Raw genomic sequence first — 17307 nt, 5'->3', positions numbered from 1 at the left:
GCAATCCATCTTTAAGCTGTTCAGATGTTTTATTCCAATTATTCCATTGGAATCTTTAAAAGAAGAATAATAGTTGGATGTGGGAACCTGGGGTTTATGGGTACTGAACTATACCACATCAATGATCCATAGTGCACTGGGGTTTCCATCAATTCTAAGAAGAAATCAGCTGAAACACAATAAACTATCAAACAAGTTTCAGTATCAGGTAAAACTGAGGGATAATGGAAACATCGGAGCTTTACAGTCTAATTTTAAAATGTTATACTACAATTTAATTTAATCGGATGAGATGATATGTGAGTAATATGCTGTAATTTGATATTACATTGTGCTCTTTTTTTTTAATTTAGTTTTTGCAAATCAGATTCATGATGCTCTAATCAAATCTTTCTGCGTTGAGTCTGCAGCTTGGCAGTTTTCCTGCTCTGTGGAGAAACAGCTGGGCAGAGTGACCCAGAGCGCAGATGACTCAGCACTGTGACTTACATCATGCTGCCAATCTGGAATCCCATAAACCTCAACACCAGTGCCCCCATTATCACTGTGATGGTGTAGAAAGCCCTCCGCTTTGTTTGGTCAACACGCTCCCTGTCCCCGCCCACATCCCCGGGCCCTGGGCCAATCAGAACACAGAGAACTGACAGGCTGCAGAAAGAGACGACAATTAAGGAGAAAACCAAGAGGCAGGAAGCTGCGACGCCGGTGAAAGATCTGTCTAACAAGATGAATCCACTTAGTGTTCCAAAGCAAATCAGCCAAACACACCCAATGCTGATGTTTCTGATCCTGACCCCGCCCGACTGTCTCAGGCCCAGGTAGGTGACGGGGTGAACAACAGCCAGGTAGCGCTCCACACAGGTGAGGACGTGAAACAGATTCTGTCCAGCTGACGTGATGGAGAACATGCATGACCCCACCAATACTGCAATCATACTATCTGCCAAGGCGCCACCGCAATAACAGAAAAACCCCAGGATGCTGAGCGTCTCCAAGGCAACCACGTTATAGGTGAAGACGTCCGAGTGACTTGACTTGGAAAGCGAGCGTTGGTAGCCCATGTAGAGGACGAAGGTGAAGAGAGGCAGAAGGAGAACGAAGTTGAACGTGCTGGGTCTGAATTCTGAGCAATGCTTGAGTAAAAGATGGAGGGAGGAATCAGAGGAGTTGAAGGAAGAGTTGACTGACATATCTGTTCCTCTGGAAGAAAAGGAAGGAGAAGCTGTAGAGAGATATAAAGTGAAACTTCATAAAAACCACACATCTTTCTCCCAAGCTGCATTTTGTATGTTTTAGGTTTATAGCAGTTGTTAAATCCCACTCACCTCGTCAGCAGCTGCTCGTCACTGATATCTGCTTCGTACTCGCTCGGTGAGGGCGTGCTCATCCTTTGACAGAGTGACAGGTGTCAGGACGAGTTTGTTTTCTTTTCACATATCGCAAAATAAATAATCAGACTGGGAAACACATCAGGCAAATTTAATTTTTGCATTATTCCATCTCCTATACACACAGGGCACTTGGGCAGGTTTAGCTGGAGCACACCTGATAAACCACCAGTGTGGATTGTTTCAGTAGAAAACAATCCGCTGCATCTGTAATACTAAAGGTTAATTATTATCTGCTGTTTCTACGCCGAGCAGGAAAACTACCAGGCCGTAAACACCACACTGAGTCTGGATGAGGACTTGGATCAGATCAGAGTTCATGAAATTAGATCTTCTTCAGGGAACCTTAAAATATTTTTGTGAATCCTACGAATGAGAAGTTATGTGTTAGATTTTTACTTTTCTGTTGAGATGAGAGAGGAGTAAACATTCAGGCCCTAAGAACACTTTGGTTAAGGAAAAATAATAATAATGAATAATTGATTTAGATCAATTAGTCAGGAAGAAGAATATAAACATATTAATAATAGCAGTCTATATGATGTCCTCAAATATTAAACCTTTTTATTGCACAATATCTGAATCTTGTTAGCAGATAAAAACAAATCCTTCCAGGACTCTGTAGATACTGTGTCTCCCAGCAAGCACAACACAAACTACTCAATCAGGGTGCAGATTGTTACGATACGTACATAATGAAAAAGGTATGAAATATATGAGTTTTATACAGTCTGTTAACATCTTAACAGTGTTTAATACACTTATGTAATTGAGCATGTAATTAATAGATCAGAATTAGGATATTATAGAATTCGATCCAAAAACCTCACTTATCATTGTGATCTACAGTATGTACGTGTTTTATTTAAATATTCTTTCACTGGTGGAAAAACTGCTGAACGATGGACAAACATGGCAGCAGTCAGTACTTGCTTTGAAAAGAATAAAATAAAAAATGATGTCCACACTTTGTATTGTTCCACAGTTCATTTACAGAACCTGCCGACTCTGAAACAACTGAACGCACTGAAGTACAGTACTCGAGTGGATGTACTTGATTCTTAATGATGACAACAGCTTTATTTGTGGAACGGCCACGATCATTATGAAGACGGCTTCCTGCACACACCGACACGCCCTGTGTGCATTACACTCTCTAATTTGAATAAACAGCAGTCTTCGTTTGCGGGTCATTTGAATCCTGTCAAACAGGTTAAATGGATGACAAATAGATGACACTGGTGTGGGAATATCTTCACACCACGACAGATTCAAAGGCTCAATGTTTGTACGTTAATTTAAAAGACAAATACAGAGATTTTAAATGTATGATTCATGGTATAATCCCTCCTGTGTTAAAGATTTAAACACAAATATATCGAAATATCCTCAAGCATCGTCGCCACCAGTGCTGACCCTGTGCTCTGAACTCCTGATGGAAGGATAATTTGCCTGCCACGGTTTACAATACATAAGTGTCCTTCATTTGTTTAACAGCAGGCAAAACTGCACCACCCACAGTCCTGCTGCAGCTGGTCACTTTGACAAATGGGCGCCATTAATACGCTCACACAGAGAAGCATTAATGTATATCAGGATCAGATACTTGTGAACAGCCACAGTCAGTGAGTTCGAAGATACAGGAGCCAGAAGATCAGACACAAACGCTGCTGACCAGGTGCGTGTCCGTCAATCCGGTTCTCACTTCATATTTCATGTATTTTAATGTAGGCAACTTTTTACAACGCTTTCCTCACAGCATTAACTTTATGTCCACTTTTTGTTTAAATGAGCATTACTCATATTTTGGCCTTTTGAGGGTCACTACACAAAATATCAATACTGTTTGAACTTTAATCTCAAGAACAGACTTAGTTCAATAAGATCTTTTCTTTAAAAATGTATTTAAATGCTTTTCAACGACATTATGAACATTTTACAGAGGCTGATATCCGACAGAAAAGAATGACTTACAATGTCTGACTTTGCATGAAAATGGGAAGAGATGAAAATTAAGCAATGATGAAATAAAATAAAAAACTCTTCGCATTTACACGGAAAAGGGAAGAGACTAAATTAATTCCAGTTAATTTATATACAATAAATAAACAGCAATATTATGCTCATTTGAATTGTGATTGATAAGACATTGCAAAAATACACATTGACGAACTGAAACATGAAGAATAATTACATCACAATGCTGAGGCAGATGTAACTGCTGCTGTTGTAGACAAACACTGTGAAACGGCTAAAGACAAATAAAAAAAGGCTTGTGTTGTAGCTGGAAATCAGGTGAACATTTTTCAGTACTGAAACGTTGTTGTACCATTTCATTTATTTTTGTTCATTCTTTTCTCCCAACTGCTCAAGCCAATATGTCAGTCAACTCCTCTTCCTCCGTCAGTGCTGTGGTCCACTGCATAGACTCTGAAACTGCAAATTTAATGTTCATTGCCTTCAACATCACCAGAATCTTCCTCCTCCTCCCTCTCTCCACCCTCGTCCTCTACCTGGGTCACCGGCGATGGCGGCAGCAGCACTCCTTTGCAACAACGAGCCACTCTGACATCTTCACCTACCACATGGTCGTTGTGGAGCTGGTCTTTACGTTGGGGACCAACTTTTACTTTTGTGGCATAGCTGTTGGTCTCTCCGAGCTGATTATGGTGGGCGTTTATGCAGCTGCCGTTGGTTACCCCGGACAGATATGCTTTCAGATCCTGACCTGTGTGGAGCGATACCTGGCTGTCGTCCACCCCATCACCTACCTGGAGCTGAGACAGTCGAGCGGGGTCAGGCTCAGAAACATCAGCATTGGCTGTGCCTGGCTGCTGGGCTTCGGATGGGTTGGTCTAACAGCTCTCTACCTCCCTGAGCTTCCCTACATCCCATTTTTCTGCATGTTGGGCTTCTCCTTAGTTGTCGTCTGTTTCTGCAGCCTTTGTGTTCTCCGTGTTCTGATTCGTCCAGGCCCAGGGGATGGGGGTGGGGACAGGGTGAGGGTTGACCAATCAAAGCAGAGGGCTTTCTTCACCATCACAGCCATTATGGCAGTGCTGGGGTTGTGGCTTGCAGGGTTGATTTTAGGTCTTGCTCTGGACAGATCAGAACTGCTGAGTTACAGTGATGGGTGTCTTCTGCTGGTGACTGCAAACTGGTTCTCTCTGCCCAGCAGTCTGCTGTTGCCTCTGCTGTTTCTGCACAGAGCGGGAAAACTGCTCTGTGCATGTTTGTAGGTTATTAACTTGTGCAGATAGCAATTTTTGTTTTCAAGTAATTCAAGTTACATAATAATTTTCTTAGCATGTTAATTATACATACAGGATGTGAAAGTTAAAACAATGTCGCTTAACATGCAAAATATTGAGTATGTCCATGAGGTTTATTTAGAACACGACATATCTCGCTGTATACTGTATATATGCTACTAATTTGTGCCCAGTAATTCAAAAGCATAAACTAAGAATTTCAGTTTACAAATGTGTGTATACACATGAATGAACTGGTATGAGAGGAAAAATCAAGAGCACGAAGTTCAAATGAGCTGAGGGCGTAAATTAAGACCTTCAGAGCATCAACTACACATTTGGGCCTGAAAGAGTACAAGAGTAATTGTAGAGCACAAACTGCTCATTTGTTCCCTGTAACACATGCTGGGCTTTCTTTCTTATTGTCACTGGCTCTTTCTCTCTTTGTATTTATCAGTGCTGTTGTTATTGAATGCCTATTGCTGTATACAATCACCAATCATGAAGTCAAATGTAAAGTAAAAATCATGCTTTTTGGAATAACTCAATGTGTTTTGCCAATCTTCGTATCCTGCCTGAGTGCATTAAAAGACCGATCTGAAAATAAGCATAATTGTGTAATAAGTCATGAAGGTCAGGTGATGTATTTAAGGGTCCCATATTTTCCACTTTTCCTGTGATTAATTTGATAGAACAATAATAGGCTAATGATAATAAGGTCAGCCATATATAATATAATCAATACTAAAAAATAATTGTTGGGTGCAGCCCTTAAAGCAGTGTATCAACAATTTTTCTACTAATCAAATTCTGATTGTATCTGAAGCGACCATTTCATTGCTACTATAATACTGATTTCCCTACAAAGCGGATCGAACAGCCCAGAGCTCGTGGTATTCTTTTATTAATACCATAATACCCCAGACTCTAGAGCTCATCTTGCACTGCATGTTGGGGTGACTCTGAACTCAATAGCGCCTCTTTGTTAATGTTTGTAGCAGCTCTGATTGCAGATTTCATAGATGTCTCGATCCAAGCGTGAGGGAAGGCTGTGTGTTCGCCTGCAAAGTGCACCCTGCCTTCACGTCTAAAGAGCTCCTTAGAGTTCTCTAAATGTTGGTACGGTGTGAACAGAGCGAAGGCGCCCAGGCTGTAAGGATCCAAACTCCACTTCTTCACCACCACCCCTGTGCAGAGAGACCTGACACGCTCGCCGTGGATCTTCACCAAATCTCTCAGAGCCAGCTCTTTCAGGTCGTCATCACTCGCTCCTTGGAAGAGGAGGGAGTCGTCGGACCAAGTGTAGGAAGCCAGGAGGACGCCGATATTCTTGTTCTCTGGGAAATTGTGGCTGGGGTAGTAGATGTAACGAGAGGGTCCGTCCGTGATGCTCTTTCCTCCTCGGATGCCATCGTCCTCCCAGAATGTTTCGTTGAAGGTGAGGATGATTTTAGTGGAGCTTTCGTAATGGACCCCTCTCATGGCCTCCATTTTTCTGATGGAGAGAGGTGGTTCAAAGTCCATGAAAAGGGCTGCTTTGGCTGTGGTTGTTACCAGGACAACGTCAGCGTGAATGTCCATCAATGAGGACTGCTTATCTCTCTGATACCATACAGTAACACCATTAGCTGATTGGCTGATACGCTTGACCTTGGAGTTGAGGTGAACGGGGACATCGAGGACGGTGAGAAAAGCTTTGGGGAGAAGATCTGACCCACCAGTCACTTCATAGTACCTTCAAAAGAAACAAGACAAATCTTTATTGGCACTGAACCGAGCACAGACATGGTCATATTCACTCGGCCTGAGCCAACCACAGCATGTAATCTGTCGAGTTATCGCTGGCAAACATAGTAAGGGTGCAATTAAAAGTAGAAAAAATGACAATAAATGCAGTACTTCCTGATATATGGAGGTTAGCTAAAGATTGACCTGCCTCCCATTGCCTACCTTTGCCCCAATAAAGCCGAATAACAAAAGAAACTAGTCGTGCTCAAGAGCCAAAACTGGCTACGAACCACCAATTATCTCCCAAAACAGAAGCAGCTGATGATCCTCCACGTCTTCAAGGTGCAAAGTCTACGCAGTCATGCCAACAAGCATAACTTTAACCCATATGCCAAAGCAGTTTAACTGGAAGAAAGGAAGAGTTGCTAAGATTTAGCAACTACAAGCTGTTTCAGAATCTATCTTGACAAAAACCTTGTGGCTGTTCAGGTGTGCAGAAGCGAGAATTTCGGTAAGATTTGAAAAACTGCCAGTTGTCTCCAAATGAGTGAAACTATCTGAAAGTACACGTCGTTACCCTGATATTGATTGACTTATTGGATCTTGCCCCTCTCTATAATAGTTAGTATTAGTAATAGTATAGATTAGTATTCACTGGCTAAAAGACTGATGCAAAAATGCTTTAAATCCCCTGATCTTACTTGGTCTTGTCGCTGACGTCGCTGTTGATGTAGATCATCTCAGTGAGAGCCAGGTGCATGAGGCTCTGTTCATTGAGCAAGTCTCCGATCATCCTCACTGCTTCTTTACTCAGGCCACCTTCTTCCTCCAGATATTCCTGTAAAATCAAACACCAATATTTTCTACATTTAGTGTCCACTCCTTAAAATTCAACTGTAATCTTAAACTCAAACTGTACCAATCTTTTTTTCTTTTTGGCAGCACACGGTCTTGTTTTTTAGACTTTGTACATTTGATGAAATCACATTTTGCTTCACCTTCACAGAGTAGTGGTCGTATTTCCTAAGCGCAGCTCTGCAGCCATGTGCCTCCACTTCATCTTTCACCTTCAGAAAAGATCAACTACAGTTACAAGTTACAATCACAGTTACACACTCAACCTGTATCATCATAATCTAAACTCTAATATGCAACCTTTCTAAAATAAATCATATTCATTATTCAGCAAAACTTGGTGTGTTTTAACCTTAATGTCTTTTGACCCAGATCAGTGGTTTTAAATTTGAAAAAACATCAACTTTCTGAGCTTTATTTTAATAATCAAATAAGATGCAACCACACAAAACTGCTTTCAGCCTCCAAGGTAAGGTAACAGTCGATATGATTTACATTTAGAGGAATGCATTAATTTACTCAAATCTGACATACAGGGCATAATCTGCCAGCTGGTTCTGGTATCAGATACTCTTTGTATATACTGTATATAAAAGACCACAAATTCCCACCTTTTGTAAAGCTCGCTGTAGCAGCTCTTCGGCCAACTTCCCCCTCTCACTTTTGTTCAGATTATACTTCAGGATGTCGGGGTTTGCTTTCACTGCGTAGGTCCGTTTCCGCAGACCATGGACCAGGTAAAAAGTGTTGAGGTCTTCCATGATGAATTCGTTTAGCTTGACCCCCAGTTCTTTTGCAAACCATCGGACGATGCTGTTGAGACACAAGCCCATGAGAGCTAAGACAGTGAATGCCTTCTTCTCTTGAGCAATTTTAGTTAAGTAAAGCAAATATGTTAAAACTGAGTAGATTGGAAGTTTGTACTTGACCTATCTACATGTTACTCAATCATATTTAGCCAATGCTAACAGGAGCTTATTAGTGTGTCTGTCCATTCCCAAAACATTACCTGTCAACGAGTATTGGAATTTTCTGTTAATGATCCATGAGTTTCTTTGACTATTGCTTTTTCTGCTCATGCTAACTACCCAACAAGGAACATTTTGGACTTGCTAAAGGTTGTGTGAAATGTAGGTAATGTAGCAAAATGAAAATGAAACATGAAACTTGCAAATTTGAGACAAATTTTGACTCACTGGTGAAAATTTGGGATCCTCATTGCTCCCATTTCAGCGTACCAGCCCTCTTTTTCATTCCTGTGGGTCTCCACACGTCCTCCCACACGCCCACTAGACTCTAACATGGTGACCTTGATCAAACAGAAAAATAAAAAGGTTAGCCAGAGGTGTCTGATTCCTGATTTTTTAAATTAAATTTTCTTTCAAAAAATACATCAATAAAAGAAGAAATTTGTGATAATTTGTTTACGAATTGATTTATAACAGACTAAATTATTCATTGCTTTATATTTTAATATGCAATAAATAAAGGAATTGTAAAAAATAATTTACAAATTAAATATTAATCCATCAATACATGGTTCTAATTTTTAGGGGGTTTACAAAAACAACATAAAATTGTAATTGCCAATTTAAATGCATGATTAATATCTGTATTTTTATATCAATTTGTGAATCCAGTTATTTATTTGTTTGCCTTAATGGCCTTTTCAAATAGATTTTTAAATTCTTTTATCTTTTATGGATTCATTTGTGTATCTTTATATGATGTTATCGATGACTCTTATGTTGTTTTTGTAAACTCCTTTATAATTTGAAACACTTAATGATGGATTAATATTTAATTTGTTATTTAAATAACTCCTTTTTATATTACCAATCACAATATAAAGATAATGAATTACTTATAGATAAACAGATTAATTTGCCACCTCATTTATTAATACCTATTTTTATTTTACAATTCATTGTTGATTGAAAAAATACTTTATTTCTATTTCTGTGACGCTTCTCCAAAATTCTGTAAAGGGAATTACAGTATATCTGTGTCTCATCACGGTGGAACAATTTGAGCTTGGACTTAGAAAGAAATTTATGTAATACAGGAATCATTATCATGCAATGTATAATTTTATTTAAACAAACATCTATGCTAAATACATTTGTTTGCAGAGACATTAACCTGGAATAGATTAAAGACCTCTAGGAATTATACAGTGCCAGTGGTATCAGCTTGTTTTAATGTGTCATTGCCCCCTAGTGGCCAACATAAAAATGATTATGGCTTTAAAGTATCAACTTGTTGCATGTACCTTGTGTCCTGCGTCTTGCAGTAGCTTTGCAGCCGTCAGTCCGGCCATGCCGGCTCCAACAATAACAACATGATGAGACGTGTTTATGTGTGGGAGGCCGGTCTTCACAGTGTTCAGCAGCACTTTGTAGTCTTTGTCCTCCAGACAATCAGCCAGATGCTCCTTCAGGCTGAGAGCAGCAGCGTGGCCGTGGCACAGCATGAACAGCAACATGCTAAAAGCAACTGGAGACACAGCGGCATAAAAACACTCAAACTCATTTTCATTGAGATATTTCACTTTGTCATTATGGGGTATTGGGTCTGGATTGATGATGAAAAAAATTAATTTCATGATTTTAGCATAAAGCTACAAACAAATAAAATGTGAAAAGTTTAAAGGGGTCTGAATACTTGCGAATATACTGTATAGCTTTTGATGTACTCAAAGTAACAGCAGTGTGCATTATTTAAAATGAGATGGGTTTTCAATTCTGTAAACTACACACAGTCAAAAGTGAATTCAAAAATCCCCCTTATTCTAGTCACTATGTGACTGATATAGCTGTAAATTCCAATAAAAACTGGACACTCCCTATTTTATCATGTAGTGATGAAACTGAAACTGATTAAAACTGAACTCATGACTGCTCAGAAACAGAACTACAGTAACTCTAAAGTGGATCAGAACTGCAGACAGGGAAAAGGATCAAAGAAATGATGACAGCAACATTTGCACGTACAGCACAGAATAATTACACAAGAATCCAAACCTTGTGCACACTGCACCCCCCAAGCTTTCAAAAACATTACAGAGGGGGCAGCCTGATAGTCCAGATGTTCAAGGCTTTGTCTGAATAATAATAATAAAAAAACTAAAATATTGCTGCAAAATACTCACATAATTTCCACTTCGCCAGACATGGTTCCATGTTGGTTGAATCTTTGGTGACACGAGGAGGAGGAAGAGAGACAGAAACACAAGGGAGGAAAAATATTTAGTGTTCCGGAGGAGCGAGAGAAAAATAACTAAATAATAATATAATGAATAAATATAGTAAGTTTTTTGTAAAATTTAATTTATTTGCCCATTCCATTGAATAGGAAAGTTTTTGGTGTGTGTGTGTAATATATGTATGCTATATATCCTTCTAGTCTATGAGTATTTGCTTTTTATAAATTCTCATTTCAGAAGGAGAGGAGAAAAGTAAAAGATAATTTCTCACACTGATGTTTTCTTAGTGAGATTTGAATAATAGGATAATCAGATGAAATGACAGATTCCTACCTTTGAGGAGCTTAACCTTCAAAATCTGATGTTATAGTGACCTGATGTGAAATCATACTCTCTTATATACAGCACTGCCTTGTTCTCCCCTGATTGGCATGACCTCAAAATGCATGACTTCATTCCTTCCTTCCTTTTTTTTTTACCATTGGTTTGCTTTTGGTTTCATTATTAACTATCTATTGCAATCAGGAGATCATAACCAGATCTCGTGATCAGAAATAAAATGTACTATTACTCAACATCATCAACAAGGTGAATGTGTTTTATCTTATGGGAACCTCGCCCAAAGTGCAACTGACTTGAGGAAATGGGAATTTTTTTAAATTATTTGTTCGTCTTACATTTCATTTGCTAACCACATGTTCGTCATTCCCACAGTCCTTCAGTTTCAGTATGCACCACATGGAGGAAAGTTCCCAGCTCTACCACACAACCTTTTTCAATGGAAATTTCTTTGACAGATCCTGGAGAACAATGTGTTCATGTGTCAAATGCTTCAAACACAGGCTGTAGTCAACATCACTAAATAAATGATTTTATGATTCTCTGGAAGAATGTTGTTTCATATTATTGCTTGGAATGTTATTATTATTACCGCGAGGACTGCCCGACAGCAAACTTTATATTTTAACATCTAACAATTCAGGATGGCAGCCAGAAAAAAGAAAGGTGAACATTGACTTGTTGTAAAGTAGCTCCACTTCAAGAAAATATTTTCTCAATTGCTGAAGTGATGAACGCATGAGGAACATGACAGTTGCAGTCAGTGAAGAGGTACTTGAGCTCGTCTGATAGGGATAAGGGAATGTCAGACAGCAAAGGTGGGAAACCACTTTCTTTGCCAGATTTAGGCAGAAGGTTCATCTTTAGGAATCACACACATCTGAAAACACTTCTACTACTAAGTTTTATTTCTTCTTTATTTAGCAGAGTTATCACATTGATTTATTATGCATCATACAGAGGTGCTGGGGTAGGAATATAATCAAGGCAAGAAGAAAAAAATTGTCACTTTGGCGACTTGGCGACCTGAAAATATGAGCTAGGTATAGACAAGCGATGGGTGGGACAAAAATGTATATCGTAAATGTACATATCTCCAAATATATGTTGAAATAGAGTCGGGATACATTATCTTTTTTTGTTAAATCATTGCGAAACACTCATATAGGTTGCACATTGATATTCAATGAAAGTGGTATTTCAGACTCTAGAGCTCATCTTGCACTGCATGTTGGGGTGACTCTGAACTCAATAGCGCCTCTTTGTTTATGTTTGTAGCAGCTCTGATTGCAGATTTCATAGATGTCTCGATCCAAGCGTGAGGGAAGGCTGTGTGTTCGCCTGCAAAGTGCACCCTGCCTTCACGTCTAAAGAGCTCCTTAGAGTTCTCTAAATGTTGGTACGGTGTGAACAGAGCGAAGGCGCCCAGGCTGTAAGGATCCAAACTCCACTTCTTCACCACCACCCCTGTACAGAGTGACCTGACACGCTCGCCGTGGATCTTCACCAAATCTCTCAGAGCCAGCTCTTTCAGGTCGTCATCACTCGCTCCTTGGAAGAGGAGGGAGTCGTCGGACCAAGTGTAGGAAGCCAGGAGGACGCCAATATTCTTGTTCTCTGGGAAACTGTGGCTGGGGTAGTAGATGTAACGAGAGGGTCCGTCCGTGATGCTCTTTCCTCCGCGGATGCCATCGTCCTCCCAGAACGTTTCGTTGAAGGTGAGGATGATTTTAGTGGAGCTGTCATAGTGGACAGACCTAAGAGCCTCCATCTTACTGATGGAGAGAGGTGGATTAAAGTCCATGAAAAGGGCTGCTTTGGCTGTGGTTGTTACCAGGACAACATCAGCATGAATGTCCATCAATGAGGACTGATTGTCTCTCTGATACCATACAGTAACACCATTAGCTGATTGGCTGATACGCTTGACCTTGGAGTTGAGGTGAACGGGAACATCGAGGTCGGTGAGAAAAGCTTTGGGGAGAAGATCTGACCCACCAGTCACTTCATAGTACCTTCAAAACAGAAAGCCAAATAGATTGTATGATATTGTTGATAGATATATGAATTTTTGTAGCAAGCAATTAAAAGTGAAGCTGTTAGAAGCTGTTATAGGTATTTCCTAACACCTAATGTAGCCAATAAATCTAATCAATACTTATTTACGTGTATGTGTTCTTATGTTACAGAATTTTGCAACATGATTTAAGCTAAGCTAAGCAAAGGGTAGCCTCACCAACAAGTGCATGTTAATGGTTGACAATGTCTTCTCATGAAGTCAATGGAAACAACATATACATATATGCGTGTGAATAAAAAGATGTATAAAATTGTGTCATCTGCAAAGAAGTGAACAATCATTGAACTGTCATGAAGATTTTTTGATTTCAACATTTTTTCTGCCAAAGAGTTTTTATAATTTTTAACACCACTGTGAAGGAAACATTTTGCCCATTTTAAATAGTTGTCATTGTGAGGCCTTACTTGTTGTTGTCACTGATGTCAGCCTGGTCATAGAGCATCTCAGTCAGCGCTGTGTACATAAGGCTCTGTGCATTAAGCAGGTCTCCAATCATTCTCACCGCTTCTGAGCTCAAACCTCCTTCTTCTTTCAGATACTCCTATTAAACAAAGATCATATATTGACGGATGTTTACGGGGCTGGTGGAGCAACAGTGTATTATCCTTGGTTTCTCCGATGGAACAGATTCCAGTTCTAATAGTTTCAGGTTGTGTATATATTTTACAAAACTATAAAGAGCTTGGGAAAGAGTCAAATATGGACATTTTATGTGACAGGACACGGGACATTTTTCTGTTTGAGGTGTATTATTTGATATTATTTTTAATACTGACTTTATGTAAGACAAGACTGTTCTGCAAACAAAGCCTTAAGTCAAAGGTGTTGCCTTTCATGTTTATCAAATGAAACATTAGTTGACTGTTTCTAAGGAACATTTGGAAATGGTACACCCAACTTATGTTATTTGAAATGCTCTAATATACCATTAGAGAATTCACACAGTATTTATTTAACAGTGTTCTCACTTGTCAACCTTCCATTAGATCACATTGTGCTTTACCTTTACAGAGTAACGGTCATATTTTTCGAACAGAGCCTTACAGCCTTTAGCCTCCACTTCATCTTTCACCTACAACAAAGAAAATAAAAGTCTCTTCCATGGGTAAAGTCACAAACTGAGCTCTGACATCTGTCCACAGTAAATTGGGAATGTGTAACTCTAGTATAAACCCAAGCCTGACATGAAACACAAACCAGTGGGAGCACTCGTAGGATGACGTTTGGAGCACATGACCAAACAATGAAGAGAACACTGAATCGCCATAACAGCAATACCAGTTGGTCTGTTATATTCTAAAATTTGGTCAACAGTGAAGTATTAAATTGACTTTTAGGAAATTTGAAGCAGAATTATTATCACTATAAGGTAAAATATTAACTTGCCACATATGAGACATCACTTAATAAAGAGTTAACATGTTAATATGCACACACAATATGTTGCACCACCCAATTTTAGAAAATCATGCTGATGATACACTGCTCTATGAAAGAGACGAATACATTTGCTTGAATTGTGCTAACTAATTGTTTGGTTAGTGACTCTGAGCAATAGCTTCCTGCACAACCTACTTTCCAAGGACATAGGAAGTTGTGCAACTTTCTTCTTTCTTAATGTGAAGCTTTGCTAAAGAAGTAGGTTTCTTGTTTTCAGTCAAGTGTTGTTTGATGCCATCCCTCCTTCCTTTCCTCTTTCTTACATACCTTCTTCAAAGCTTGCTGTAGCAGCTGGTCGGCCGACTTCCCTTTCTCGCTTTGGTTTACCTTGTACTTGAGGATGTCAGGGTCTGTTTTCACCGTGTATGTCCGTGCCCGCTGCCTATTAACTAGGTAAAAGGTCTGGGAGCAATCCATGATGAATTCATTCAACTTGACCCCAAGCTTTTTAGCAAACCAATGGACAATTCTGTAAGGAGGTCAATCATGTTAATCTGAGAGGGGGAAGATTGCATATACATGTTTATATGAGACTCTTGAACTTACTTGTGAAAGCTTGGGATCCTCATGGCCCCGAGTTCAGCATACCAGCCCTCTTCTTCATTCCTGTAGGTCTCCACGCGTCCTCCAACACGAGTACTAGCCTCTACGATGGTTACCTTATTAAAACACATAAGTACATGTACAATGTGTTACTTGTGTTGGTCCAGAACTACTGCTGCTAGCATTAATACCAAACAAAGTATGAAACTTCCTCAGGACCAAAGACCATCAGGGACCCAAGAGGTCCCAGGATCACTCTGTGGTAATTATGTTATGGTAATTTGATTAATTAATGCTGTTTGTGATGAACTGAAGTGGTTAACGGTTGGTGTGGCTCCTGCATTCTTTACCTGGTCTTGAGGCTATATATTGTAAGGGCCCCTTTGTTAAAACCGCTACCTCTCCTATGCCCCACCCATGTACCTCATGTCCTGCTTCTCGCAGAAGCTTGGCGGCCGTCAGCCCGGCCATCCCGGCTCCGACAATAACAACACGATGATTTGTTTTTATGTGTGGGAGGCCGGTCTCCACTGTCTGCAGCAGCACATCGTAGTCTTTGTCTTCCAGACAATCAGCCAGCTGCTTCTTCATGCTGAAAGCTGCAGCGTGGCCGTGGTACAGCGTGAGCAGCAGCACATTGACGGCAACTGGAGGCACAGTGAAAGGAAAACACACTTTAAGACTTTTAACTGTTGTGCACAGATATTTGGTTGTGTTTGATGGAGTGAAAGTCTGGTGGAGCAAGTGGAGACACTTGATCGTATTTGACCTTGTCTGCATCACATTTACAGACATTCAAGTGATGCTGAGAATATGAATGAGAATCAGTTATTGAGTTGTTCCTCCAGACAGTTTCACATAAATTCCTGTAACATACAGCTAAAAAAAATTGACCTCTCCTCATTTCATCATACAGTCATTAAATCCAAAGTGCACCAGCGAAAATCTCGAGATGAAAAAGCAGAACTAGAAACAGCATTCAGTGGGTGTTAACCGCAGACTGGGAATAGATTAAGGAACTGATGAGAGGAGAGCCTTCAGCCAATGTGCCATTACACCATCAGATGCGACTCTGCTTCATACTGATATGCAACCAGAGGTGGACAGTAACAAAGTACAGGTAACTTAAGTATATTTTTCGAGTAACTGTACTTTACTTCAGTATTACAAAAACCAAAAACATTGGCAGTGTCCTAATGATGGCTCATTGCCCTATCTTAAGTCCATGTTTGAAACATTTAGAAATAAATAAAGATTCTTTTTGTTTTAATATTTAAAACTGCTGTCTTAACCATGACAATGGAAATTTATTGATTGTTGATGCAATTGTGTTTTTATGGCAATTTCTACAGTCTTTGTCATATTCCTCTACAGTCAGTCATTAGGTTGATTAGGTTCTGTAAATGTGGAACAATACAATGTGTTAATCTAAAAAATGTACTGTTGAACACTTAAGTATTTTTAAAATCAAGTACTTCACGGCTGCTTAGAAAAATCATTATCCAGACAGTTCCAAAAAAGGGTTCTCATGATAACAAAATAAATGGAAATATATTAAAAAATATTGAATAATAATTCTGTTAGAAAATACCCACATAATTTCCATTTCACCTCCATCTCAGTTATTATTTGTGCCTTCCCTCCCTCTTTGGTGTCGTGAGGAGGATGAAGAGGAAGAGAAAAAAATACATTAGACATGTTTCAGTCCTGGAAAGTCCTCACTTCTCTTTCTGACAAAACAATATCTCAGTGTGTTACTCAGGTTTACTAATACACTTGCATTTGATGCAATTTGCTGATGAAATTCAAACAAATACAAAAGGGATTCAACAACAGAGAAGCTGATTCAAGGAATTCAGAAAAAAATGAATGTCATTTTAAATGTAAATCACAAATTCTTTAATAAAATGTTGTATTATAGTCTTTTCTGTAAAGTGTCAAGTAAATGAGATTCTTACCGTTTCAGAAGCTCAAATGTCAGAATGTGCAGTAACAGCAATGTGAAATGGCATGGCATCCTGTCCTGTGCTTTTATAACAGGGTTGGGTCATAATTGGTACTGTTTACCAGTTACTGATGTTCAAATGATCTAGAATAACAGGTTAAGTCTCTTGATCAGAAAAGGAACTATAAGGAGACATCAGAATCATTATCGACAAGGCTGCGCGTCGTCTCATTTCAGGGGAATCTTTGGAAAAATCAACAAGAGGGAGGAAGTAGTGACTTATTTCTGTTACTGAATCTTGGATTACATTTGACATTTTCTTACCATGTCATATGTCATATGTCTTACTATGTCATTCACTCAGTTTGCCAGACATAGGTGTGGCTCCTCCAAACTTTCACTGTGACCACTAATTAAAGTTAAGTGTTAGCAATCATTTCAATTCATGAAATGATCTTTAAAAACTCCTATCACTGTGATAAACCAATGATGAAGCAAGTCAAACAAAACAGAACCAGAATTAGCACCTCGTG

The 17307-nt window shown here is 39.4% G+C and overlaps 3 protein-coding genes across 3 annotated transcripts; all 3 read right to left on the bottom strand.

The window, feature by feature from the left end:
- Positions 1–403: 403 nt before the first annotated feature.
- On the bottom strand, positions 404–1387 carry LOC130164919 (uncharacterized). Its single transcript, XM_056369916.1, has 2 exons — positions 1326–1387; positions 404–1200 (listed from the first exon to the last, which is right to left on the bottom strand). The coding sequence occupies exons 1-2, from the start codon at positions 1385–1387 to the stop codon at positions 486–488; spliced, it is 777 nt and encodes a 258-aa protein (XP_056225891.1). The 3' UTR covers positions 404–485.
- A 1888-nt stretch (positions 1388–3275) lies between these two features.
- On the bottom strand, positions 3276–10782 carry LOC130164083 (L-amino-acid oxidase-like). Its single transcript, XM_056368511.1, has 8 exons — positions 10761–10782; positions 10374–10415; positions 9495–9718; positions 8419–8531; positions 7834–8035; positions 7366–7434; positions 7069–7205; positions 3276–6374 (listed from the first exon to the last, which is right to left on the bottom strand). The coding sequence occupies exons 2-8, from the start codon at positions 10402–10404 to the stop codon at positions 5567–5569; spliced, it is 1584 nt and encodes a 527-aa protein (XP_056224486.1). The 5' UTR covers positions 10405–10415; positions 10761–10782; the 3' UTR covers positions 3276–5566.
- A 920-nt stretch (positions 10783–11702) lies between these two features.
- Positions 11703–17128, bottom strand: LOC130164621 (L-amino-acid oxidase-like). The gene is made up of 8 exons (XM_056369473.1): positions 16788–17128; positions 16425–16475; positions 15253–15476; positions 14833–14945; positions 14554–14755; positions 13850–13918; positions 13251–13387; positions 11703–12781 (listed from the first exon to the last, which is right to left on the bottom strand). Exons 2-8 carry the CDS (start codon positions 16444–16446, stop codon positions 11974–11976), a joined length of 1575 nt encoding a protein of 524 aa, XP_056225448.1. The 5' UTR covers positions 16447–16475; positions 16788–17128; the 3' UTR covers positions 11703–11973.
- Positions 17129–17307: the final 179 nt, after the last annotated feature.

Source organism: Seriola aureovittata, chromosome 23, assembly GCF_021018895.1.
Source record: "Seriola aureovittata isolate HTS-2021-v1 ecotype China chromosome 23, ASM2101889v1, whole genome shotgun sequence".
In the NCBI taxonomy this organism is placed as follows: domain Eukaryota; kingdom Metazoa; phylum Chordata; class Actinopteri; order Carangiformes; family Carangidae; genus Seriola; species Seriola aureovittata.
This window is presented reverse-complemented; position numbering and strand designations above follow the sequence as displayed.